General features: G+C 42.0%; 1 protein-coding gene across 1 annotated transcript in view; it reads right to left on the reverse strand.

The window, feature by feature from the left end:
• Window positions 1-27,692, reverse strand: part of LOC128448500 (voltage-dependent R-type calcium channel subunit alpha-1E) — a 77,986-nt gene that overhangs the window by 37,045 nt on the left and 13,249 nt on the right. Inside the window, exons 2-4 of the mRNA XM_053431183.1 lie at window positions 16,338-16,604; window positions 10,399-10,504; window positions 10,004-10,143 (exon numbers count right to left, since the gene is read on the reverse strand). Of these exons, the coding sequence (XP_053287158.1) occupies window positions 10,004-10,143; window positions 10,399-10,504; window positions 16,338-16,604 (513 nt within the window). The remainder of the gene's footprint in view (window positions 1-10,003; window positions 10,144-10,398; window positions 10,505-16,337; window positions 16,605-27,692) is intronic.

Consider the following 27,692-nt stretch of genomic DNA (forward strand, 5'->3'; position numbering starts at 1 on the left):
AATTTTTTCGCATTTTCAAAACAAACAGCCCATTCCAGTCAGGCAGGTTTAGGACAGGCAGTAAACTAGTCTTGTCGAACACATGTTAAAAAATATGAATAGCAGCGTGGGTTTAATCAGTAAAAACTCATCTTTCCGTATTATTTATTCAATATTATTTTTTCCTCCTCACTGGACTTCGGTTGTTTTCAGTTATCCAATCAAATCGCACCAAAATCTCAATCCGCCAATTGCGTTGTTGCAGTCACACTTTAAAATAGTTTTTCCTCTCTCACTCTCAGCTTTCACATCAGTAACTCGCTGTGACCCTCTTTCCCAAAGTGTTCACATTGAGTCCTCTCATCATCACATCCAGATCCCTCAGTTTTCTCTCCATCAAATCTCAAACACCACTGGTGAGGCGTTCCTATACTACATTTCCATTCAATCATGATGACATCATCAGGGGGTTGTTATTGCCATAAACCCAATTATAACCCATCACTTTCTCCTCTTCCCTGAATAGCACAATATTATGAGGCTGGTTTATCATTGTTACTGGGACAGAGAGGTTGGTAGCATCATGACATTCCCAGCAGAGCTTTGTCTAACTACAACCTGACCTGATCTGATAGTCAACAAACTGGACCAATGTCACATTTAAATGAAATGCAGTTGTTAGTTATACCCAGAGACTGAATAGAATGATGGACGACATGGCAGCTCCCCAAAAGTGAAGTGAAATCATCTGGATTTTCCCCCTGGTGGCTGGCTGCAGTATTGGTTATAAAACCTGCCCCCTCCATGTTAGTCGATAGGACATGAGCCAAAATAAAGGGTCAACACACACTTCAAATACATTTTACTCAAAGATGGTTTCTGTCATTTTAGTTCATATCACACTGGTGTTTGTTAGTTTTTCTGGTGAGTTTGGTTTTAATGCGGCATTTGATGCTATAAATATGGGATGAAATGTCATGATTGACAGCTGAGTCTGACTCGTGATTATTCAAGAGCTGCATCAACATCACAGTAGCTCAGACTCTGGCTCCAAACGACATGGAAATAGTCATGTATGGTCCATCTTAATATACAAGAATGAATGACAAGTCAAAACACCTGCTGAGAAAAGGAGATTTCTATTTCTTTCGGTCAGTTGAAAAACTTCTGTTGAGTTTATTTTGGCCAAACCATTTTCCTCACTTCCTAGAAATGTCCGGGAGGTTTTTCCAGCCAGCAAAGAGTAATTCGCCAAACAATATATCATCATTAATGTTTCAGTAAGTATCCGAGAGCAAGGTTTGCAGGAGATTGAATCAGGAGGGAAAAACTCCTGCAGCAACCAGAACCACGAGGAAACACACTGTGAGATGATGAAGATGCTGGAATCATAAGCACATGAGCTAAGGTAGAGATCAGCGTGGACAAATATTTCTATCCTCCTAAACTCTCCACCCAACTATTGAGGGGAGGTTTTTTATATGTTTTTTCTTCTGATCACAAAAAAACCTTTGAATCTGCCAGTCAGAGGCTCCCATGAATGCCAAGCACTTGCTTAGCTTTTGCAGTCACAGCATTCAGACCAATCTCAAAGAAGAAGCAAGTCCAATAGAAATCCCCTATGAGGACTTAAAAAAGAAAAAGAAAAAACATATCTGTCTTCTTTATGAAGACCTGTGATTCTGCAGCACAATCAATTAAAATAACTGTTCTGGTGGCCCACGGTGAGGTGGGTGGTGTGTGTGTGTGTGTGTGTGTGTGTGTGTGTGTGTGTGTGTGTGTGTGTGTGTGTGTGTGTGTGTGTGTGTGAACAGCAGATTGTCTTGACACAAAGAATTGTGTGGAGCAACTCCTACAGTGATGCTCTGGTTGGTTTAGTTAATATAAGCCTCTTTGCCTCCCACAGTGTTCTCCCTCTCATTTTAACCACCTCCCTGTCTTCTCTGAAACACACACACACACAAGTGTGCGCAGACACAAACACACACATACACACAGAAGGCACACATCAAATGTTATTCCTCCTTATATCAACAGCGTCAGTAATGGCCTGGCTATATATATGAATCTGCTATCAGTTGACTATCGCCCTGCATATTGGTTTATGTGTCAGTTTGCTAAATGTTTGCTCTTTGGCAGGACTGAATAATTGATTTGGGTAAATGATTTATTAGCCATCTGTTGGAAGAGAGTGAGCGAGGGAGGGAGAGACAGATAGAGAGATGAGGGGAGAGAGAGAGCAAGTGAGAGATCTGATGGTTTATCTCAGTGCAGAGATGATTTGTTGGCAGATCGTCTCGTTCTAGGTCAAAAAAGTTCACATACAGGACGAAGCCAAAGTGGCTCGCTACAGTACATACTGAATAAACACTAAGAGTTTTGATTGGTGATAATATTTCAGCTTTTTTCAACTCTTTAATATGTTTACACTGTGAAATATAAACACTGATAGGTATTTCACAACATCTCAAAATAAAATATAAATAATCCAGATGTCCTTTGCATCATTTTATGTCATATTCTTAATCTTTGGAAGCGAGCATTTAAAATGTGATGCTGTGGGCTTCTCCACTGGAGCTCTTCCATGGGGTAATAATTAGAAAAACATATATCATACAATTCCAATGATAATTTTCATCATCATGCGATATTATGTTTGGAATGTACAGGAATAGAGGAGAATATATTTTGGCTCACGGCTGTTTTGTGCCTTGTGGACAATCACAGCCAAATGTGACACATGGCTTCCTGGCAAAGATTCTACTCTGACAGTTACACTGATCGAGGAGGCTGCTTCAGCAATGACAAACCTGGTGTCATCAAAAAACCCTGTGCTCTGATTAATGTCTGTAACCTACACTTATTGGCAAATTGAACTTTTGAACTTTTGCACTGTACTCTTTTGACCAATCCCACTGAAGAGCAGGCACTGATTATAAACTGTACCTTATTTAGCAAATCTATGTTTGATTGACCATAATGGTCTGTTCCTCCACTCATGCAGAGCGCAAACAGGATTGTGTCTAGGTCCAAGTGTCTAAAGGTACATTCTGTATATATAATTCACCATCTACCTTTCTGAAATCAGGTTTGGGACTTGATTTGACCAATTAATGCAACTTTAATCCAATCTAGTGAGATTTTATAGTTCGTTTCGATTTAAAAGAACAGTTTGTGCTCCACTCATCTAAAATGAAAGTTCACTTTAGATGAATTCTTCGCCTTTTAACCTTTTCTTCATTTTCTGCCCCTCATAATTCAGCACATTGGAACAAGAAGCACTGAACACTGGAACTCGTCCAGGCCCTACAGACAGAAATCTGAATTTTCAAAGAGTCTTGCCTTCTATTATCAAACCTTACACGAAATGAAACAATATATTTTAGCACCGGATGCCCATTTATAGTTCCAAAACCAACCTGAGGCCCTTTATGTCCTCAGGGTCGTGGCTATAACAGATATTGTTGTATTCTGACCCCAACATGACAAATCTGCTTTCTCAAAATGTATCTGTCTTGATCCGGGAAAACAGCTTTCTGTAACTACAGGTGAGTGGGTCAGATTAGGCCAAGAGTTAGACAGAGATAGGTGGTGTACAGGGAGAGAAAGTGGGCTTGTTAGGCCGTCAGTTTCCTTTACATCCTCGTCCTTATTCACTGATTTAATTCAGGATCCCAGCTGAAGCACCACTTGTTCCCTGGGGAAGTCATTTCAATGTCACTGACTCATTATCCACTTTGGTTGATTCGTAAAATAAAGGCTGGTTGAAAAGTAAGTATATTCAGTGCACACACGCACATAGGCACACACGCACACACACACACACACACACACAAAGAGCATTTCCACATCAACCTATAATAAAAAACTGACAAATCTTTTCCTGTTCTGGTCTAATTGTAGAGACATTGACCAGGGAAGCAGCGGGACACGAAGACAGTGACAGCCTGACCAGGGGTGGGGTCCTCAGTCACCACGGTAACTGCTCAGGGGGACACATCCACTCCCGCTGTGTCTGAACTCATCAATCGATCAGACAACAGATGGAAAATAAGACTAGAGAGGACAGATCCGTCTGTGTGTCTACATACGAGTGTGTGTGTGTGTGTGTGTGTGTGTGTGTGTGTGTGTGTGTGTGTGTGTGTGTGTGTGTGTGTGTGTGTGTGTCAGACAGTTCTAACAGGTGTATGACTGTCAACAGACAGAAGGTGCTGTTGGCTAAAAGACATGTAGTAGTGGCACATTTGGTTCATACACATGAATGCACGCACGCACACACACACTCACACACACACACACACACACAGACACACACACACACACACACACACACACACACACACACACACACATACTATTATCACATCAACAGCAGAGCTCAACTTCAGCAACTCTGACAAAACTTTAAGGCGAAAAGACACAGGAAGAAAAGAAAGGACAAAATAATAGAAAGGAATGTGTAAATTGGGAAAATGTAAATACTTGTAAATACATTTCTTACTGAAATAGAACATAAATTGAGAAATTCAAAATATTCTCACGGCCTATTATGAAAGCTGGTGCATGTGCTCTCACTCCTGGCAATAAATAATCCAGTTCTGACACCCGTGAGGAATAAGGACTGTGGCTGCAGCATCTGTTTTCACAGCAAAATAAATCGGTGTCTATTAAAACCATGGTGTTTTCGGATCTGAGATACACCACTACACCATCCCTATTTCAGCCACATGACAAGTTATGAACCAAACACAACATATCCTTTTATTTATGTAAAAACTCGTCATGATTGATATAAACAGGTTACAAATATTGGTCGTTTCATAGGCAGGGATGTAGGCTGGTTTTACGATCTATTGAAAAATCAAAGATCATGAAATCCCTCTTTTTATCTCCCCTTTCAAAACATGTCCTAACTTCACACTTGCTAATGAAAAAAAAAAAAAAAGAATAAATAGATAATTATAGGATTTTAAATGAAAATAGGAACAGCCATTTCAAGATGTTAAATAAACAATTACATTTTCTTGTTTGGACCAAAAGAGCCATTTTAATTTCATGTCACAAATTCCTTATGCAAAAAAATTTCTGTAAAGTGTTGTTGATGTAATGATAAAAATATCTGTCAAAACTGTAAGCGTCCTGAAGATATAGAAGTTATATAAATATATGTCTACATCTAAGCCTTATTGTGTCGTCCAATCTTCTGAGCATCCTTTTCTCTTCTCTCTGTTTCCCACTTTTCTATCTTACAAGCTTTTTCTGAAGGAGACATAAACAACTCCTCCTTCTCCTCTCATCTAAAGCGATCCTACTCTTTGAAGACAAAGTTGAAATGCTCTTTTCTCGGGTCTCCACAGCTTTACTCTCATCATTCCCTCCACCCCCACCACTCCAAGTGTCTGGCACAAAGTGATGACACAAACCCTTGGTGGGCGGCCCCCTCTGCCAACTGTTGCCAGTCTAATGGAGGCCTTGCTAGCGAGTGAGACGGCGAAGGTGCCAATTAATACGTACGATTACGCATAGAGGCATCCCTCTTATTTCCTCCAGTCTCATCTCTTCTCTCCTTTTGTCTTTGCTCCTCATTATCCATTTTTCCTTGCTCTCCGCTCATCTTTTTCTCAGTTCTTGCCTTCTCAGCAGCAGTAGTTTGCCCCCCCCCACCCCCCATATTTGAATTTCAATCACAACAGTCCTCAACTACACCACAACAGCCTTCGAGGAAGCAGCCAGTGCCATCTGTTTTTTTCATAGCTCCCTCCCACTCACGCTCTCTGTGTAAAACCATGCTGAAACACCAAGGCATCTTGCTGAGGTAATCATGGCCTCCAGTGTTGACACCGTTAGCAAATGCTTCCGTAATTACACATGTTTACACATAATGCGGCGTGAGTCAGTGGTATCAGTGGAGGGGAGGTTAGCAGGTTTTGTGGTCTGAGCTTTAACAGGCAAGTGTTATTCCTCAATGGAAAAAAAAAAATCTGCAACACAGTAGGGTTGAAATTAGGGCTTTTGCCAGTATGAATCTGGAAGAGGGCTCTTTGCCTGAGGTATATTACTTTGTTTCTGATTTAATAGTTAATTTTTTAGCATTACCTAATCGCAAAATTTGTAAAGCCTATATTCACAAGCCAGAATTTGCCTCATTGGGCTCAACCTTCCGAGCATGGTTGGCATCCTCTTTCCTTAACCCCCCCGACATGGGTGAGGAAAAACGACCCCGCAAATAAACTTGTTCATCAGGGGGAGAAAAATCCCCCAAATCACAAGTCACAAGTGAAGGATCCTTTTCCCAGGATGGACAGGGGTGAAGTAAATGTTTGTTTGTAACAGAGCACATCAACAAAATAACATTATTTAAATATTCATGAGAAAAGAGTGTCTGAGGTGTATCTGAATCAGTGATGCTCTGTTTGGATAGAGGGTGTCACATATTGTGCCGATTGTTTGTATACCATTGGGTCAGGGTTCACTGAATTAGAAGTAAGTCGATTTTTACAAGATTTGTGATAAAGGCTTTCAAATACCCAAACTTTGTTTAAGACTGTCTAGACTATTGTGCATTTTATCTTCTTGCTGTGACTTACAGCTAGAACGGCACTGGAGCTCACTCCTCCGCCAACGACTGACAGATCCCTCAACTTCAATCAAACCGCACACAATTACGCACATTCCAATGTATCTGTCTCCTATTCATCATATGAGAACAGCTATTCAGTGTTTTACAGAGTAAATATAGAACGGACAATCTATATGACTGTAAATGAATATGAAGATTTATCATAACAGAAAATTAAATTTTGCTTATTTTTGTTGATCATTGTTAAACCATATTTTTATGACTTTGTGTGCATACTGCCTGTGGAGGTTGTGGGGGTCTGTAGTGCATTTGTTACACAGTGTGACTTCCTAATTACTAACTGATAGACAGCACTGGTGACTCATCTAATATCAGCAGATCTCATAAGCTTCATTCACTCTCTAATAGGGTTGCAATCTCAAGCGATGGCCTGTAGGTGAGTGAGTGTGTGTGTGTGTGTGTGTGTGTGTGTGTGTGTGTGTGTGTGTGTGTGTGTGTGCGTGTTTGTGTGTGTTTGTGTGTGAGTGTGTGTGTGTGTGTGTGTGTAAGTGTGTGTCAGACAGAGCGAGAACATTTTCATTAATTTATCTTTGCTGTGGCCAGAATGATAATTTAGAGAGGAATCTTTCCGCAGCCCACTTCATCATCCTGAATATTAATATAATCAGACCTGGGAGCCAATTTCATCCAGATCGAATCCGTCGCCTTACTCAGTCACAATCAGTGACTCAAATTCAACCCATGGCACAGAAGATGGGAATAAATGCCTTTGCTGTTTTTTTTTTTTGTACCTTCATCTTACTTCCAAATCATTGTTCAGGAAATTGCAGAGAAAGCTTGATGAGAATTTGTTGATTCAGATTATATGTAAATGCATTTTTGAATATACAGCAACAGGAAAAGCAGGGGAGAGAGCGGATGACAAATGGCTTCAGGGCCCAGACTGGATCAAACCCTGGAGCCCAATGCCTCACCACAAGCTGACCTCTGTACCAGAGACAACAAACCTCATCAATAAGTGCTGTCTCATCCATACAAAGAGCTGATTAAAGGTGAAGTCTGATTACAGCATCTGTCCCCATTGGGAGAGTCACTGGAGTCTAGTCCTCTCTGTCCCTATTGAGGCAGGTGAAATTAGAACATCCATTAGCATGTGTCTGTCTCCCTGTTTTTTAATTAAGTTTCTAATTTTGGTCGTATAGTAATTTACCGAGAGTCCTCACGCCTGCCAAATATCAGCTGATCAACATGCTGGAGAGTCAGCAGCCACTCTGACAATCCCTGTCACTACAATCGCTCATTCTCTTCTCCCCTCCTTTTTTCTACTCCTTACAACCTTGCATCCTTCCTCTCTCCAACAGCGGCACTTTGTTAAGAAGCCTGAGCTCAGGTCTGCCAACCTTTGTATTACTCTGCTGTGATTAATATTTAATTTGTGTGTGTGTGTATGTGTGTGTGTGTGTGTGTGTGTGTGTGTGTGTGTGTGCGTGTGTGTGTGTGTGTGTGTGTGTGTGTGTATGTGTAAAAGAAGCAGATAGAGAGGTGTTGGTGTTAATCTGATGTCTCATCAAAGTCCTCCTCTTAAACCATAAACATTTATGCACTGAAGTGGAAGGAACTCTCTTGGGAAGGGAACTGGTTTGAAATGCCCTTTAATATAACAACTCTCCCCACTGAACTGACTAACTGGTCAATATAAACCCCCTCGGGTCATATGATGTTCAGAGGTTTAAATTTAATTTGCCGTTTTCTTGCTACAAACAAAAGTTATGTTAACATTAAGTCGTACTTAAATTCCAATATGTTAATGTTAACAGTGACTCCTCCACGCACATTAAAGTAAGTCATGGAGTTCCACAAGGTTCTGTACTGGGACCGATACACTTCACTTCATATTTGCTTCCTTTAGGTCAGGGGTTTTCAACCAGGGGTCCGCGGCCCCCTGGTGGTCGGCATTGCAAGGGGTCCGCGAAATATTGCTTTGATATATCAACATATTCCCAGATTACTCTTGAATATCGTGAAAAATATTTAAAATAAGAAAAATATGTCTAAAATAAGAAAAAGGTGATGAGGAGAACCTTGAAACCGGCTTGGGGCTTTTAACTGCCAATAGTTTTCCCCTGTGCATGCTTGTTAAAGGGAGATGTAGAAGAGCGGTTGAGCTAGGTAGAAAAACTCTCAGGAGGTCTTGGAGATGTAGTTTGTATGATGGACATTTTTATTTTTCCAAAAAGAAGGCCCAAAAGGGTAGAATTAATAATGAAAATATTAAATAAAACAAAAGAGCGAAAAACAAATACTTTGTAATAAGAAAAATAAATTGGCATAATAGCCAAAATAATTAATGAAAATAACAGTTAACTTTACCACATTCGCTGGTTGAGAAACAATTTCTTAAGAGAGCTCTAGACACACACACACAGAAGTACTACTCACGCAGTAGGTAGGATTTGCTGCTGGTGATCATGAGGTTAAATTTAAGTAGGCCTCAATTGTTTGTGTGATATTGTATGATTATCATTTGTGACATATTCTGCATTACTTTGTCATCTTCCCTATTCAGTTGTAGCCCCAGTTTATGTTGATTGTTGAACGTTATATATTGATGTACATATGGTTCTGAGATGCAGTACAACTACAAACTTTATTTAAATTTTGTTTTCAATTCTTAAGCACTGAAAATCAACCGTTTTTTTGTATTTTACACATTTTTGTAGATTTTTTTTGAGGTTTTTAAATAAAACAAACATGGAAAACCAAATGTTAAAACTTCCTTCTATCCACTTGCACGCACGCACACACACACACACACACACACACACAGACACACACACACACGTAGGCACGCGCGCGCGTAGGCACATCAGTGGGCCGCGGATTACTTTCTAGTCAGAATGGTGGTCCCTGGGACAAAACCAGTTGAAACTGCCAGCTGTAATTATCTTTGAGGCCAGATAAAACCAATCAGGTAGTTTAACATTAGGAAGACATTGAGACAAACTGTGGGGTGCTTTTGATGGGAATGAGAACCAACTACAAAAAGAAACAATCTCCAGTGACATGAGTTACCATCACCAAACTCTCTTACCTCCAAAAAATCCAACTAATCTTAATCAAACAAGCTCCTTGTGTTACTCCTGCTCACATACCCCTTTTTTTAAACCTGGCAATATAAATTAAAAAAAAATTAAATAAAGATTTCCTGTGTAGGTGTTGTAGAGCGGCAAGCGAAAAGGAAGCAGACAGACAAACTAGAACAAACCAGCCTGAACTGTATATAAAAAACCCAAACAAATAGAAAGAGTCCAAGAACATACTGTGCATTTGGAATCCAGTAAATCCCACAGAATCACCATCGCTTTGAATTCATAACCCTGTTTCACAGATCTGCCTGTACAAAGACACACACAGGCACACACAGACACACACAGTTCAACTCACCCACTGAGAACCACGATGAAGTCCATGACGTTCCATCCATTCCTAAGGTAGGAACCTTTATGAAATACAAAGCCCAGGGCGATGATCTTTATTCCGGCCTCAAAACAGAACATCCCGATGAAGTAGGGCTCTGTCTTCTCCTGTTAATGCAAAGCAAGAGGGCAATTAGATAACTGGTTTGAATTAGTTCAATCTGACCTGAAATGGAAGCATGAATGGTGCATCTTTGTTTATTGAGGCATTTTAGACCTATTTGTTTAATTTTAACAACTCGACAGAAGATTGAGAAGTGTGTGTGTGTGTGTGTGTGTGTGTGTGTGTGTGTGTGTGTGTGTGTGTCTGTGTGTCTGTGTGTGTGTGGTAAATGCAGATGTTTCCAGGTGTGAATATCTCACCAATCTCTTGGACATGGGTGTTTTGTCCTCTCCAGGGAGGTGCTGCTCCAGAGCCAGGACGATACAGTTGGCGATTATGGTGGCGAGGATCATGTACTCGAATGGAGTAGAAGGCTCAAGTTAAGGATCATAGAAAACTTATGTGACTTACATCACTGAATACAACTGTTTATCATATATATATATATATATCCTTAGGTGAAAGGTGGGTTTACATGCAGGAGCAATCACAAGCGAATCGCAGAGTCAACATACAGAGTCAAACATCCATTCACAGACAGACTACAGACAATTTTGAATCTCCAATGACCTAACCAATCTGAATGTCTTATGACTGTCGGAGGCTCCAGAGTTACTAAAGAAAACCCTCACCGACACACTACAACATGCAAACTCCACACAGAGAAACCTGGGCTTAGGATTCGAACCAGGAACCTCCTTTCTGTGAGGCAATGGAACTAACCACTGCATCACATCTTATTGATGGGATTTATTGACAATAAGAAAAGTGCACATGGGACCGATACAGAGAAATCTCAAAGATTCTAGGTCACACTCAAGTGCTGGTATTCGTCGGAGCTCAGCATTTTTTCTGATGCGTGTAGTGTAATAAAAAGCTTTAGAAATCACAGTATATTTATACAGCACATAGAACATCTGTTTTAAGGACGTTCATTTCAGATACAGTAAAGGCCTGGAAAAAAAAAGTCATTTAATTGAAGTACATCAGGCCCAGCAGTGTGTCGCGTAAGCAAAGGTCGACAAGCTTCAACAATCATTCCTCTATATGGAACAGAATTAATGTGGAATGTAATAAGCCCTGCGGCTCCAGACTCAACCAGACACTGGCTTCACCTTATCAGAGGTCAGCTGCAACAGACAGCAACACAAGGACTCACAAACATACACACACTCACAAACACAATGACAACAGAAGGTTTATCGAGGAGGGTCGAGTGGGTGGGCCTGAGTTGCGCTCCTATTAACAGGGCGACTCTTACTACAATCTTTACAGTCTGTTCTGTGGGACCTGTATTGTTGTCAGTCCAACTCTGGGTTCTCTGAGGTTGAGCTTAGAGCATCAATGTGCTCTGTATCTAATGGTCTGCGTGGGTGGTCCCCTCTTTCCCGGTTGTATGGAGGAGAGGTATAGGAAGGAAGGGAGCTTAAATCTACAGAGATGACACAGGAAGGGAGAGCGGAAGAATGAAAATGATGTGGGCAATAAAGGGTGATCGGCGGAGGAGAAGAAGATGGTTATATCCAGAGTGAGAAGCTTGTGAAATAGGTGGGTGAGGAGGAGGCAATGGAAGACTGACACCGGACAGGTCGATGCTGCGCTGGCAGTCGTATCCAGCAGGGTTATTCAGGGACATGTGAGCAATGAGAAGCTAAATAAGCAGAGCAAATACCATAATCTCCCACATGCCCACAGGAGTTCTGACTTAAACCAAGGCTGTGCCACACACCGACTCAGTGGATGCAAGTAATTGCTGAGAACTTAAAAAGATAAAATTAAAAAAATTAAAAAATATATAGCAGCCATCGGCAGACAATGAGCACAAAAACATATCGTAAAAAGTGTCGGCCTGTCTCAAGCTTGGGAGCTGTTTTCAAGTTTGTTTTGAGATTTTCAAGAAGTAGCCTCCAGCCGGCCCCAACGCCCGACGTTCCCATCTTATTTATATACAGTCTATGGTTCCCACACAGTAAACAGGAATGGGTGGGAAAGGGGAGAAAAGAGAGAAAAAGAAGATAGGAACAGAGGAGGGGAGGTATCCACGGCAACAGGCTTCTCATCCGTCCAAAAGTCAATGCTACAAGACGGCAGCTGAGCTCGCGCACACGCATGCACGCCCGCACACACTTCATGATGTACTAATTATAACCACTACATGGTGGATCTTGAAGAAAACCAAGCCTGTATCAGCCAAATAAATGACCTAACTGTCTTGACAAAAAAATCTGATATATCAAGACATTCATGTGAGACGTTTGCCCGAGAGCCTGGATGTCGGCTGGTGCGTGTGACGCGGATCACGGATCGTCTTCCAGCTTTAGCAACAAGGTGTCTCGTGAGCAATCCTGTGAGTCACCGTGACGCTGGCACTCAGCCTTGATTCCTCAAACAATTGTGTAAAAATAGAAACGGAGACAGAGTGTGATGCCACGTTCATCTGCGAGCGCGCTCCAGCCCAGATTGGGCCTGAGCCCCTCTGATTATTATTGCATAGAGTTGAAAATAAAAATGAATCATGGGCATCTGAGTCGGGCTTATTGGAAACCTGTGAATTATCTGCAGCATGTGGGTTTATGTGTTTGAGCCACAGGTGGAGAACAGTATCAAATATACAAAGATATAGAGAAAGGGCAGGGGTGTAATCTCCATTTTGGAGTGAAATCAATGATGAAGCTCTGTTTGAGTCTGGAGAATGAAGACACTGATACACTACAAATTAAATCTCTATTCATCTATGTAATTCAAACTGTGCTGTTGTTAAAATATGACAAAGATAATAAAGATATTATCAAGAGATTTGGCTGACTGCTGCAACAAACTATATTCGTATATCATTCCACATTACAGTGCCCTGTTTTAACTCTAAGTGATCAACCCTGATAATAAATGCTGCCCAATAGTCCAGTTAAGCTTATTTATACTAGTTTCATATTTTACATATACACTTCAAAAGCAGGTAATAAGCAAGAAAATTGTTTTATAATTGGAAATAATGAGAGTATTGAAACCCAAATTTTAATGCAAAACTTTAGTTCAAGGGAAATTAATGGACTTTCTCAAATCTAAGTTGAGTCTATTGAAATCAGAGCCTATTTAATTTAAATCATGAACAAAGGCCTCGGAAGGAGACCTACACACTCAGACCAATTTCTCTTGCCAGTGGATTGGAATGTGGACTCTTTGTCCCATATGTGTCTGAAACAGGCTTAATTTTTAAAAAGTGACAACTGTCTGTCATCCAGTAAGCACGTCTTACTCTCACATGGCTATTCATGTGTGCCCCGATGAAACAAACTCTATTAAATCAAACAATCAATTATTTACAGGTGTACCTTCTCAATGGGAAACTTCCCGCTGTGGGGGATCCCAGTGGGGATCAGAGAGGAGGAGCAGCTGCCAGTTCTCAGCAGGCCCGCCTCACTAAACTCAGGTCATTTGCTTCATTATCTCTGCCTCTTCACTGCCGGGCCTCGACCTGCCTTCATTGAATTCAACCTCAATCGACTGACGTCAGACTAGCACACCTATAAAATCAGCCCTTGTTCCTATAAACCAGCACAATGGGACATAAAAAAAAGAAAGAACATGTACTCAAACTAATATCAAAATAAAGAGCAACACGCTCTCACAAGCCCACACACATGCCTCGCTGGCTCCAGTACAAACCCAAACCCCGGAAGCCTCTGGATATTTCGTGCATTGATCATCTGCTGTTAATTGAGAAAGAAGAGGCTCTTACGGCGCAGTGACAGCAGCAAGTAGCGTTCCAAATGCAAGGCTGACCTTTAGGAGACGTCCTGCTGAGACTGTGTGCGTGTGTGTGTGCACTTGTGCTTCCATTCGTGTGGGGATGGCTTTGAGTTTTAGACAATGGGAACAAGGCAGCAAGTAACCATTCAATTCAGAATCGATGACTCCAGCAAGTACTTCCTTAAACGAATCAATTTGCCTAGAAAATGTCAGAACATTGTGAAAAATATCCAGGGTGACGTCTTCAGATGTCTTTTGTCGGCAACCAATAATATATTTCAAGTTCTATTGCATAAGGGCTCATGAAATGAAATCCTGATATTCGATGCGCTGACCCCTGTGAGTGTCTGACATGTTTACTTAAAAAGGTACTAAATGATAAATCGACAAATAAACACATTGCTTCAGCTCAGTAAAGTGGCTGTTGGACAGAAGGGATGAAAACCAGAAGACGAAAAATTTCCCCATGCGGGTAACATTTTGGGCACAGACCTTTAACCAAGTCTTCAGTTTCTGAGCCAAAAAAAGGTATCTACCTTGGAGTTGAAATCAAAACAGTTTGTGGGAGAATAAACTGGTTTGCGCAAATTTCTCTTCTTCTGGTTAAAGTAGTGTTCATGATTCGAGCGTGTAGTCTGTACTTGCAGGACTACGGTGGGTTAAGCTTAAGGCTAAAGAATACACTCTGTTATTAAGGGTCCTCACAAGTATGTTTATATAATTTATATATATGTACAGTATGTTTACAAACTAATAGGATCCACATATACATAGTGAAGTGATCCACTCATCACAGCCACAGTGGACATTGACCGGAATATGACATCAGTCAGCTCAGCTTCACTCCCTTTGAAACCATATTAGCCAACAATATAATATAGTCTGACTCAGTGAGTAATGACTAGTTGTAATAGCACACGACACAGCGATCAGACATCATTACATATAATTCCTGTTAATGTCTGTTAATCAGATACAGTAGAGCTCATTAGATGTAATGAGACACTCCCTCCATAACAGCACATTAACCTGAAGGTGGTTCAGTCTGGCTCCTTTTCTTCTGGTCACTACAGCACAGACAATGCTTTCATTTACCACGCCCCAGTATGTACATGTATGTGCATGGAGGCAAGGTTGAATTATTTTTTAGTAATGGCCCAACCACTTAATTATCTATATTGTGATGACACACATACAGCACGTGCACACACACAGACACGCACTTCAACCCTTTCACCTCAGCTGATGATTGAAATTCATCCTGTTTCTATTTTTAATCAGCTCAATGAACGGGGCCCACCGAGAAAAAAAGGCAACCACAAGCCGCAATCAACAAAAGGAGCACACTCATTCTGTTTACGGGGGTTTTCAAAAATCAGCAGTGGGGCCAGTAAGTCAGTCAGGAAGCTGCTGAATGGAGCAGAACAATGGAAGTGAGGAGACCACACCTGGCCCAGACACCTGGTGAGCTGAAGCACAAACACGCCACTAGTGCACATTCACGTGTGGTCGTTCCTCCTCAACAAAGCAGAGGAAACACTTTCACTGGATAGAAGAGTGAGTCAATATGCGAAAACCAGACTAATAATATGTAACAGCACTGCTGAAAACTAAGTGACTTAGGGCTTTAACCTAACGTACAATAGTGCAAAACATCAATGATATGTCTTTAAATGTCTTCTTTTGTTTGATCAGGAACAAAAACCCAAAGCTATTTAGTTTGCAGTGAAATAAAACAGATAAAACACACAAATCATCATACTGGAGAAGAATGTTTGACATTTTTGCTTACAAATTACTTATTAACCATGAAAATGGATTCTATTTGAGTCTGACACATGAGTCTGATGGCAACAGCCAGTCTTCATAGTGTTTTGTTGACACAAAATATATGAGCCATACATGGAGAACCTCCTCTCTGTTCCACTAATCCACTTTCCACTGACAACTCCTCCTCCTCTGCAGTGGTGCCTGTCTAAATAAAGCTATTTATATAACCTGTGTCAAACTGATACATAATTTCACCCACTTGTGGGTTTCCGTTGTATCAGAATAACAATACAAACTTTGGTGCTTATTCTGTCTTTTCACTTTCTAATAGTACTGCATTCTATTGCATTATATTTCAATGAATCTAGCTCATATGAACCAAAGAAGTGGGCTGTACTCTCTGGTGGTTTCTCATGTGTCGTGCTGTGTGTGCTGTCCATGGTGCTGAAATTCCCCACAGATTCTCCCCCACTTCTGTGAATATGAGGTGAGGTGCTATTTGTGGGCCTGTCATACCTAATGAAAACTATACTGCATGTAAGTTATTTTTTTACAGACCAACAGGAAGACCATGTGTATTTTACACCTACATGACTCCTTGCACATATTTGATAACTGTGTTTGTAATTCACACCTTACCCACTTCATTTTCACCATGAAGCAGAAAAAAAAAGGATATGGCCACTCAATGATTTTTTTGGCGTACTTCCTGACCACGTTGTCCTCGCCAAAGATGAACAGGGACCTGTTGACGGTGAAGCAGTTCTCCCTGACCGGGATGGGGTTGTACAAGGCCATGGTGCGGGCGCGCTGCGCTTTGGTCTGCTTGAAGGCTGGGGAGATGCCACCTGTGGACATCGCCGCGCCATCGCGGTTCCGGTTGCGCTCGGACCCTCCATCCCCTGAGCTCAACAAGCCCGGAACGTCGTCTCCAAATCTGGCCATTCTGTCAAAAGCAAACACCAACACGGGAGGAGACAGAGAGAGAGTGAGACGGGAGAGGAGAGAGCAAGGGGAAGGAGGTTATGTCCTCCTGGCGAGCAGGGCGCGGTGCTGCGCTCGGTGTGGCGAGATCCTGCCCAGTTTCAGTCCATCGCCCAAAACAAAGAAACTTCAAAACCAGATCAAAACATGAACGGATATTTCGTCCGATGAGGAGCCGTGCAGAGCAGCACGTCGATCCACCTTATTAGTGCGCTTTGCGTAAAAAAGGAAACAACAGAATAAAAAAAGTAATTATATCCCGTTTCTTTTACCGAACCCGTGGTCTTATTAAATGCAGTTGTGGAATCGGTTTCATTTTGCTGCGTTTTATCCATTCAAACAGCAGAGAGAGCGAAGAGAGAGGAAGCTGCAACAGGTCACGTCTCCAGCCATCCTCAGTCCCCGGAGCGAGGAGGAGAGGAGCAGGTTAATCCATGGATTTTTAAATAAACTGGCAACAGTCCACTAACTAATTCAGAGCACATCAGTCCTGTCTCCTCTCTCCTCGTCTCCGTTGACCACCTACGGCAAGAGCACTATCCTGCTGCATGTGTAAGCGCAGGACGGAAAAAAAAAAAAATTTAATAATAAGAGGAAAAAAAAACTTTTGCGTCTTTCACCCCCCTCGAAACAACGCGAAGAAAATGACGCGTCACTCGCAAAAAGAGAAAATCCTGAATCCGTCTCCACTGCAGCGGGATAGTGAAGGAAGCATCTCCCCCGGTTCCCCCTGCGCTGTGAAAGAGGAGAGAAGACAACAGTGTCTCCTCATGCAAAGCGACAGGATCAGCACACCTCTGCTATAACCTCTGTCCAACCCTGTACCCACGCTGCTTAACATGCGCATATAAACCGCGAGGAGAGGCAACAGAGCGTATTGCAAGGAATTATTAAAAACCTCAGTGAAATGAAAACAATCATTAGACGCAACTGCCTCCACCAGGAGATCATGATTAACTGTAATTATCCGAACTATTGAAAAAGGCAGCCACACACCGGTTTTGTGCGTTTTGCTGAACATGTGCGTAAAATTCTCTCTCCAATCGACTGTGACGCGTGACAACAGGCTTTTCTTATTCGTGACTGGTCAACAGCAATTTGAAGATGAACCACGCTGCGATATTCGGCTTTGACTTGTGTTGTTCACCTTGCATGGTCACGCCTCAAGGCGAGCGCAGTGGATGCTGGTCACGTATCAGATCCGGAGGAGTGTGTGTGTGTGTGTGTGTGTGTGTGTGTGTGTGTGTGTGTGTGTGTGTGTGTGTGTGTGTGTGTGGAGAGGAGGAATAAACAAACACCTGTTGTGAAATGAGCGCAGCAGCAGCAGCTCACTCAAGAGGACGACAGCAAGCTTCTCTGGCTAATTACAGGGTTTGGAACCTACTATTGCAAGAGGCATGATACAGTGAAGGGGGGGGGGGGGGTCATGCTGCTGTGTGCTGTTGATGGGAAGCGATCATATCTACAGTCTCATTAGGGTGTGGTTGTTGCAATCAAGGAGTGAAGGGCAGGGACCAATGCAACGCTGACAGACTGCACAGGGAGCAGTAACACGATGATTCTGGTATTATTGTTTCTGTCTTTTATTGTCACCCCCCGTGGCTGCTACCTTGCCGTGGTGGGGAGGCTTGCGTGCCTCCGTGACTCTAAAGGCTATACCGGCGGGTATTCATACCCCCCGTAGGTGCAACCATGCCGGGCAGGTTTTAGAGTAGAGGCCGGACGAAAAGCAGCACCTGGTCCTCCAGGTTGGGGGTTGGGCGTGGGGCCAACAACCCCACCCTGTAAAACACTTGCAGTTACAGAAACGTCGACAAGAGAACTACGAGAGGACACGGCCCTGGGAGAGAGTAGCTCTTCAGCTAGAAGACAAATGACGTTGTGTGGTGAAAGCCAGGAGCCCCTGGAAGCCACAGGACCGACCATCCTTCTCTCAACCAGGAAAAACATTACCATTGGAACATGGAATGTAAGAACAATGTACCAAACAGGGAAAACCTTTCAAATAGCACAAGAGATGAAAAACTATAATCTTGTACTAATGGGCATCAGTGAGGCAAGATGGACACAATCAGGCCAGAAAAGATTAAGGAGTGGAGAGCTGCTGATTTACTCGGGCCATGAAGATGACCATGCCCCACACACAGAAGGGGTAGCCCTCATGCTATCAAGAGCCGCACAGAGAGCACTGATAGAATGGGAGGCCCATGGACCAAGGATCATCACAGCATCGTTCAGAACAACAAAGGAGAAGATAAAGATGAATGTCATCCAATGCTACGCACCAACGAACCCCAGTGAAGAAGAAGAAAAAGAGGAGTTCTACGACAGGCTTCAGAACATCCTGGACAAATATCCAGAGAAAGATACCACCGTCCTCATGGGTGACTTTAATGCAAAGGTAGGAAAAGTAAACATCGGATATGAGGAGGTGATGGGAACACATGGACTTGGAGAAGCAAGCGAAAACGGAGAGAAGTTCATGGATATCTGCGCACTGAACAAGCTTGTTATCGGAGGCAGCATCTTCCCACATAAGAGGATACACAAAGCAACATGGGTATCACCAGACCACACAACAGAGAACCAAATAGATCACATCTGCATAAGCAAGAAGTTCAGAAGATCACTACAGGATGTGAGAGTTAAAAGGGGGGCAGATGTAGCATCTGACCATCATTTGTTAACTGCTAGACTGAAACTCAAGCTCAAGAAGAACAAGACGGAGACAACAGCTAACAGACAGAAATACAACGTGAGCCTATTGAGGGACGCAGAAAAACAAGGGGAATTCAGACTGAAACTATCAAACAAATTTGACGTTCTCCAGGACCTACTTGAAGACGAAAACAGCATCGACAGTCAGTGGCAACATATTAAAGACGCACTAATATCCACATGCCAAGAAGTGGTTGGCTACAGGAAATTCCAGCAAAAGGAGTGGATATCTACAGAAACCCAAAAAAGAATCCAAACAAGAAAAGAGAAGAAAGCACTAGTGACAAACAGTCGTACAAGAGCATCCAAGGCAAAGGCACAAGAAGAGTATACTAATATCAATAAAATGGTTAAGAGGAGCATTAAGGCGGACAAGCGGAAATACATCGACAACCTAGCCGAAGAAGCAGAGGAAGCAGCAAGAAATGGAAACATGAAACAGTTGTATGACACCACCAGAAAGCTGTCGGGCAAATACAGCAGGCCACAAAGACCGGTCAGGGATAAAGAGGGAAACAGCATTAAAACAAAGGACGGACAACTACACAGATGGGCAGAACACTTTGAGGAACTGCTAAATAGACCCCCACCAGTAAACCCACCAGATATCCCACCAGCACAGACCGACCTCCCCATCAGCTGTGACATACCCAGCAGAGAGGAGATCAGGAAAGCGATACAGCAGCTGAAGAGTGGGAAAGCAACTGGGCCAGATAACATCCCGGCAGAAGCCCTAAAGGCAGACGTTGGTATCACGGTGAGCCTGCTGCATCCACTCTTCAAAAGGATCTGGGAAGAAGAAGAGATACCATCTGACTGGAAAGAGGGCCTTATTAACAAGCTCCCAAAGAAAGGAGACCTGGGAAACTGCAACAACTATAGAGGGATCACCCTACTCTCTGTGCCAGGCAAAGTGCTAAATAGAGTCATCCTGGACAGAATGAAGGATGCAGTTGACCACCAACTGAGAGACGAGCAAGCAGGATTTAGAAAGAATAGGTCCTGTGTCGACCAGATTGCCACTCTTCGCATTATCATAGAGCAGTCACTAGAGTGGAACTCCCCACTCTATGTCAACTTTGTCGACTACGAGAAGGCATTCGACAGTGTACATAGAGAGACCGCATGGAAGTTATTGAGACACCATGGAGTGCCCACTAAGCTAGTGAACATCATTGAAAACAGCTATTCTGGAATGACCTGTAGAGTGATACATGATGGACAGCTCACGGAACAGTTCCAGATCAAGACTGGGGTCAGACAGGGTTGTCTTCTATCCCCATTCCTGTTTTTACTAGCCATTGACTGGATCATGAGAACAACAACAGAACAAAGGAAGAACGGAATCCGATGGACATTATGGACCCAACTGGATGACTTAGATTTCGCAGATGACCTGGCACTACTGTCACATAGCTACCACCAGATGCAAGACAAGATCAATACACTCGTAGAGACTTCCTCACAAGTAGGACTTAACATCCATGAGGGAAAAACTAAAAACATAAGGATAAATACAACTAGTACGGAACCGATCACCCTTGGTGACACCATGTTAGAAGAGGTAGAGTCCTTCACCTACTTGGGGAGTATCATCAGCAGTCAGGGTGGTACAGATGCAGATGTAAAAGCTAGGATAGGTAAGGCAAGGACATCATTTCTACTTCTCAAGAACATCTGGAACTCTAGAGAGATACGGGAAACGACTAAAATCAGAATCTTTAACTCCAACGTAAAATCCGTCCTGCTCTATGGGGCAGAGACATGGAGAATCAATAAGATCACAATAAATAAAGTGCAAACCTTCATAAACAAATGTCTCAGAAGAATCCTGAAAATCTACTGGCCAAACAAGGTCAGCAACAACGATCTGTGGACAAGAACAAAACAACCCCCAGCAGCAGACGAAATTGGACGAAGAAGATGGAGATGGATCGGGCACACATTACGCAAACCAGAGTCAAACACCACCAGACAGGCTCTGACCTGGAACCCTCAAGGAAAGAGAAGCAGAGGACGTCCTAAAAACACCTGGCGCCGGGACCTTCAGGCAGACACAAAGAGACTGGGAGGCACCTGGTCGCAGATAGAAAAGAACGCCAGCGACCGTGAACTCTGGAGGTCCCTTGTCGACGGCCTATACCCCAGCAGGGGTGCTACAGGCACTAACTAACTAACTAACTTTTATTGTCAACAAATCATGTAAAGTAATTACACCAACAAGTATCGTGTTGAAGCCTGCATTCCATTGCTCTGTGCCACAGATGTAAAAGAGCAAGACAATTAAACACACTTAAGGTACATTAATATGTCACATAAATGTTCACCTATGCCGTGGACATGATGGATACAGTTAAACGCTTGCACCCGCATACAGTGAAGCAGCCTATCATACACACAACCAGTCTGTTTTGGCGCTTGGGTTATTTCCTGCATTAAGGAGGTTGTTTTTTTACCCCTGTCCATTTGGATTAGGGTTTGTTTGTTTGTTTATTTGTTTTTTAGCAACAATACACATTAAACAACTGGGCAGATTAACACTAAACCTGGTGGAAGGATGTTTTATCGTAGGGGGACAAATCCTATAAATAAGGTGTCGATCTGAATCAGAGGCCTGACATTATTATGGATTTCTCAAAGAAGAAATTAATGGATCGTGAAGAAGGCATGTTCAGGGGAGTAGTATTTGGTGCTAATCCAAATAAAAAATACTGGATCCAGTGAATTTAAGTGTGGTTTCATAAAGGGAGTGTTTGGCCTTGGCAGATGCATTCACAATTTACAGTGCCCGGATGAAATTAGGTTTGTAAAGGTTGTCTGCTATTTTTTAGATTTACTCTGATTGAAAACAGTGAGACAAACGTATTGTTGGTTTTTGGTCATTTAATGCATTTTAATGTCACTAATACAAATATTAAATAACTCTGGTCTTAAAAAAAGCCACCACCACAAAGCAAAAGCAAGATATATGACGATGCCTGAATAAAAACCATGTTCTTACAGAGCATTAAACTTGAGAGTCTGCGTAAAGTCAAATTCACCAGCCATCATCTGAAATAGTGAAGTAGTAGTGATTGAGGCAGAAGACAAGGAGAAGAGACCACAGGAGCTTAACCACAACGCTGACACTGATGGGTATTTAGTGATGGTGGTGTGACAGAGGCAGTGTTCAATGGTGTGTGGCCTCTGACTCATTAGTGCTCCATCACAGTATGGACATTAAAAATAGAACAGACAACAGACAAACTGCTTCTTGTTCTATACAGGCAGACGAAATATACAGCTTCCCCTCTAGTTATAAAGCAAAAAAAATGCTTTAGAAAAATCACATTTCATTCGTTTTAGAGGTTTCAGTTGTGTGTGATTGAAATGTCACTTCCTCCACCCTCTCGGCGCCGCAGTGCACAAACAATATCATTTCATTGTTTTCTGCCGTGATGAGAGAGTGCCGCAGCAGTCACAGCTTTCTTGGCTGAGAGGGGAGGGGTGAATTATGATAATTGTGTGTTAGAAACAGAGATGACGGCGGGATGATGGATCTTTCCTGCCGAGAGTCAGAGAGCGAGCAGTTACACTCTTTGATGTAGGTGATGATTTGAATACCCTTTTTTTCTCACATTATAAATCACCATTTGGAATTAAAATATTCATTGCATTGTTTGAGTACTACCAACACAACGTGATTGACATCAGTGGCCCTGAGGTGAGTTGGTGCCACATATATAAGTTGGTGCTTTATAAATCAGCTGTTAGGCATTAATGTGAACACTTCTCTGGATGACTGGTTGTAAGTCTGCAGTTGTGGATGGATTTTGGTACTGAAGTGGTCAAACAGTTCATTGTTAGATACCTACAAGAAAAGTGAAGTGATTACTTTGCACCTCTTTACCTGATCAATGGAGCACTTGGGAAACTTAATGTGTCTTCCTTCATTATTTCAGCTTTTTCAGGGTTAAATGGCTACAACTGAGACACTGGAGGAAACACTGACCACGCCCTCATATAGCAAGGGCTACCCCTGGACACCCCCTCTCTGATTTGTGTAAATGTTTATATCTGATAAGGCTGATATTAAATGATTTTTTCTCTTGTTAAAACTCTCTTGTTCAAACTTTCATATATATTCTTTATCATGTTTGTTTAAATACTGGGTTAGTAAATATACATTTGTGTATTGACCATTATAAAATTTGAACCAGTTTGTTAAAGAAGTACTTCTACATCAGAAATAAGATACTGAAGCTTAAACAGGGGTTTCCCTTCAGACAATGTTTATCATGCATCCATCCATTCTTGTTTATCTAAGAGGAGTTTGTAAGGGACTGGTCCCCAATAGCAACACACCTGAGAGAGGAACGGGTGAGAGTTATAAGAATGGGGGAGACAAACGTAGAAGAACGAGTGCGTTTTGTTTGTTTGTTTGTTGTTTATAAGCTCTTGTTTAGTTGGTTTTAAATGTGCCTTGTCTTGACTGCAGGTCTTTGTGTTATATCATCCTATATTGAAAATGAAAAAATATAGACAGTAATCAAGTAAAGAGACAGGTTACAAATGATACTTTAAAAGGAGAGAAAACATATTTAAGAAGTTTCAAAAACTATCAAATCCAACAAAGTAAGCTGGTGCTCTGAGTCAAGAGAGCAGGGAGTAATCCGACGGAACTCAAGATCTGAAATTTAGTCTTTTATTGAAGCACTGAAATATTTCATTGTAAAGCTGAAAAAGCTTGAACTGTATTAAAACACCAGAATATGATGGAAAACAACAACAACCAATTTGTATATGGTAGACACAACTGAAGAATGGATGTCTAATTGGACATTGTAGACATTGTGTAAATGTTGTAGAACCATCTCTTGGCATTAAAAGTTGTCTATTTTCCAAAACTAGCCGAGAAATGCGGGGGTTTCTAAGGTAACCAGCTGTCATGACAGCAGGTTGACAGTCCCTGCTCTGGTAATGGGACGTAGTGCCACAGAACTGAGGTGGGAATAAAGATTTGAAGTCAAAAATAGAACGTGGGCATGGCGATACCTGGTGGGCTTGGATTTGAAACCTGGTCATTATCAACCGCTTCCATTTATAGTTGTGTAACTAGAGTAGTTGCTTACCCTGAGGGAAAATAACATTCACTCCAGCACGTTTGGTTTCTGAACGCAAACACACAAACTGCATCGGCATAATTCCAACAAGTTTCTGTGTGCTGAGTTCTCATGGCTTTTCTCAAACCTTATTCTACTTGTTGATCTCTATTCATGAGATAGTGCTTTGTTCAACCCACATGAATCCAGAAATAGGAGACATTTTAGTAGCCTGCACCTTTTTCTCTATAAAAAAATAAATGTTAGACAGATTAGAGCTCATTTTGGATTTGATGGGTATTTTGTATGATTTGGGAAGTGGATTTAGAGCCAGAGACAAGGACACATTAATGAGAGATTCTGCAGCTCAGTCAGTGTTCTGTGTTTCTGCTAAAAATATCACATTCAGAAACATTATGACAACTTCAGCTTCATGCCATGAGGTGTGCTAACTCAGCAAGAACCACATATGACAAGTCAATTCAGAAAGGTACTTACACTAAATGATACACTTTAGGTAAATCAACATATACCTCTGGCTATTTCTGTTTCTTTTATTCTTCCTTTACTTTGAAACCAAGCGCAGGTCAGTGAAACATAATAGAGAAAGAAACAGGCCAAATGAATCATTGACTAAATGAGAGGTAGTGTAATTGGAGTAGTACAGAGTAAGTGCTGGCAGCCACTGTAGTGAGTTACACTGAGAAGTCACATGATCCACACAGCACGGTGTGACAGACAGAGAGACGTCAGATAAGGAATCTGTGTGTCCGTCTGATGCAGACGTGTCAACACATTTTCATCAGTGTGGAGAAGTGATGGCAGCTGGGGGAGGAGCTTTTATTGTGAAGGTATAAAAGAGCAGATCAAAACACACACTGAGACACTGAAACACGTAACATCCAGGAAGAGTTTTGGATCTGTGCATATTTATCATTTTCTTTTAACTCAATAAACCTCCGTTGTAATTACATGACCACTTGTTTTAATCTTGCTAGTTAAACAAACTAAGAACTTACTAAAATGACAAAAAACAAGTTTATTTGGTGTGTTCTTCTGACTTCTTTGTTGTGTCCATGTCCCATCCAATAACATGGACAAAGCAAAACTAATTACCTATACTGCAGCCAGCCACCAGATGGCGACAGAGACACTTTGGCCCCATTGGGGAGGTGCTAAGCTTAGTTAACATTTGTAACCAAGTACAGATACTGAGGAGAATGAGTCAAAAACCAATGTGTTATCATATTATTTGGCCTGAGGTTGGCGCTAAATCCAATATGGAGGCTCACCCAAGTCCTTATGCATTACAGCACTTTGAGAGGCTGTTGTGATCAATGCTATGTTTTTAACACACAGGAGCCTCCTGCTCGTGCTCAACGCTTCACAGTCCCGAAGTATGAAGACGTTGATTGCCCACAAGAATCTCAATCATTTCATTTTAAGTTTTAAACTTTGCATTTGAGGAGGAAGAGTTTCCTTGTAAGTTGCTGTGACTGTTGACAGGGTAATCTAACATGAAATTGTTTTGCAGCTGTCATTGCCAAAACAGTTTCTATGGCAACAAGAGATACTCGGAGAGACGGTGCTGTCCAGCTTTCACGTACTGGTAAACATGTGAGCAGGAAGGTGGTGTTACTCCTATTGGCTGCAACGAGTAAAAACAGACAATAAACAAAAGAGTGGGACCTAAAGACTAAGGGAACTTCAGCAGATTGTTTGGAAGTGAGTATCAATCAGAATAAAATCAACATTATATCTCACAGTTTCGTCAAACCAAGACAGATTGTTGTTTTGAAGTGATTCAAGTTAAGTTGTCATCCGTAAGGGAGTGATACACTGTGACCACGGAGAGGCAGCAGCTCAATGAACATCAGATTCAACTTCAAGTTGAGAATTAATGACCACGGAGTCGTAACTCCCTGTCTGCTCTTTGTTTGTCTGCTCTAACTCAGTCTGATATTGAGTTAATTTACTAGGATCTACTGTTCCCTCCTTCTCACTCCAGGTCTCGGAAGAACACACTGGATGATTACATTTTTCTTCCTCTCCACACGCTCGACTCCTACCTGTGCACATTTGCACCTGGTCTTTAACACACGCACAAACACACGCAAGCTTAACTTAAACTAACGTTAACTAAAAACAAGTCTCTATTTTGGAGTGTAATGATTTATGTTATGGGGTAGTGCTGTTTGTGCCCATTAGATAGAATTGCCCCCATGATGGGACCTTTTCTACTTGAAAAGATATTCATATTTTTGTAGTCCAAATGTGGACTGGTGGAGATCACGGAGCTGCATCAGCACGAAAACAATCTGTTCACACAGTCTGTTCACACAGCTGATGTATTCAGCTGAATGTGGGACAAATTCATTAATATTGGTTAAAGCATGAACAGACTGGCAAATAAAATGATACAATGTTTGAAATTGAGGGACTGCTTTTCCACTGCCTTACGGAAATACGTATGACTAGAAAGAACATATGTTTGAGCCACTGCTACTGTTGGTTTGAGAAAATGACATATGATGAAAATATAGCAGTAATGAAACTAAACACACTTTTACGACTAAAGATGTATTATTTTGGATATTGTTCTCTTATAAACACCCGCATCACATAATGTCAATTTGTGTCAGAAGTTCTCACCAAATATCTTTCATATTGGTTCATGCTCAAACTTACAAAAAACTAACCGGTGGGCCGTCAGTGGGCCATTGGCCTGAGCCCAGATTTGAACATGACAAAGAAAAGCTCGGGGCAAACACATGAAGGACAGACTGACGGCCAGGCCAGACCTATTGATGTGGTGAGATGAAGGGGCCGGGAGATTGTGCTATATTTAGCTTCATTGACATGGTAATGCTTAGGACATGAGAGGACCTTCGTGTGGGTGTGGGTGTGGGTGCGTGTGTGTGTGTGCGTGTGCGTGTGCGTGTGCGTGTGCGTGTGTGTGTGCGTGTTTTCGTTTGTGTTTGTGTGTGTGTTTGTCAGTAATGGTCTCAACCACCATTTAAATTTCTGGGCTTTAAACTGGGAAAGTGTTTTTGATCACAGAAAGAAGGATAATTACAAGAGGGTTTGACTGAATCAATAGTCATCTCCCTGTAATACAGCATGGAAATAGCAGCACTGTTGATTTCTCTCCACGGCCTTGATCAGCACCTGAAGGAAATGTGATGAAACACATTTACCCGGCGGCACAATTCTTCTGTCTCTCTCTCTCTCTCTCACCCTCCTCAATTTCT

This window comes from Pleuronectes platessa, chromosome 9 (assembly GCF_947347685.1).
Source record: "Pleuronectes platessa chromosome 9, fPlePla1.1, whole genome shotgun sequence".
NCBI classification, from domain to species: Eukaryota; Metazoa; Chordata; class Actinopteri; order Pleuronectiformes; family Pleuronectidae; genus Pleuronectes; species Pleuronectes platessa.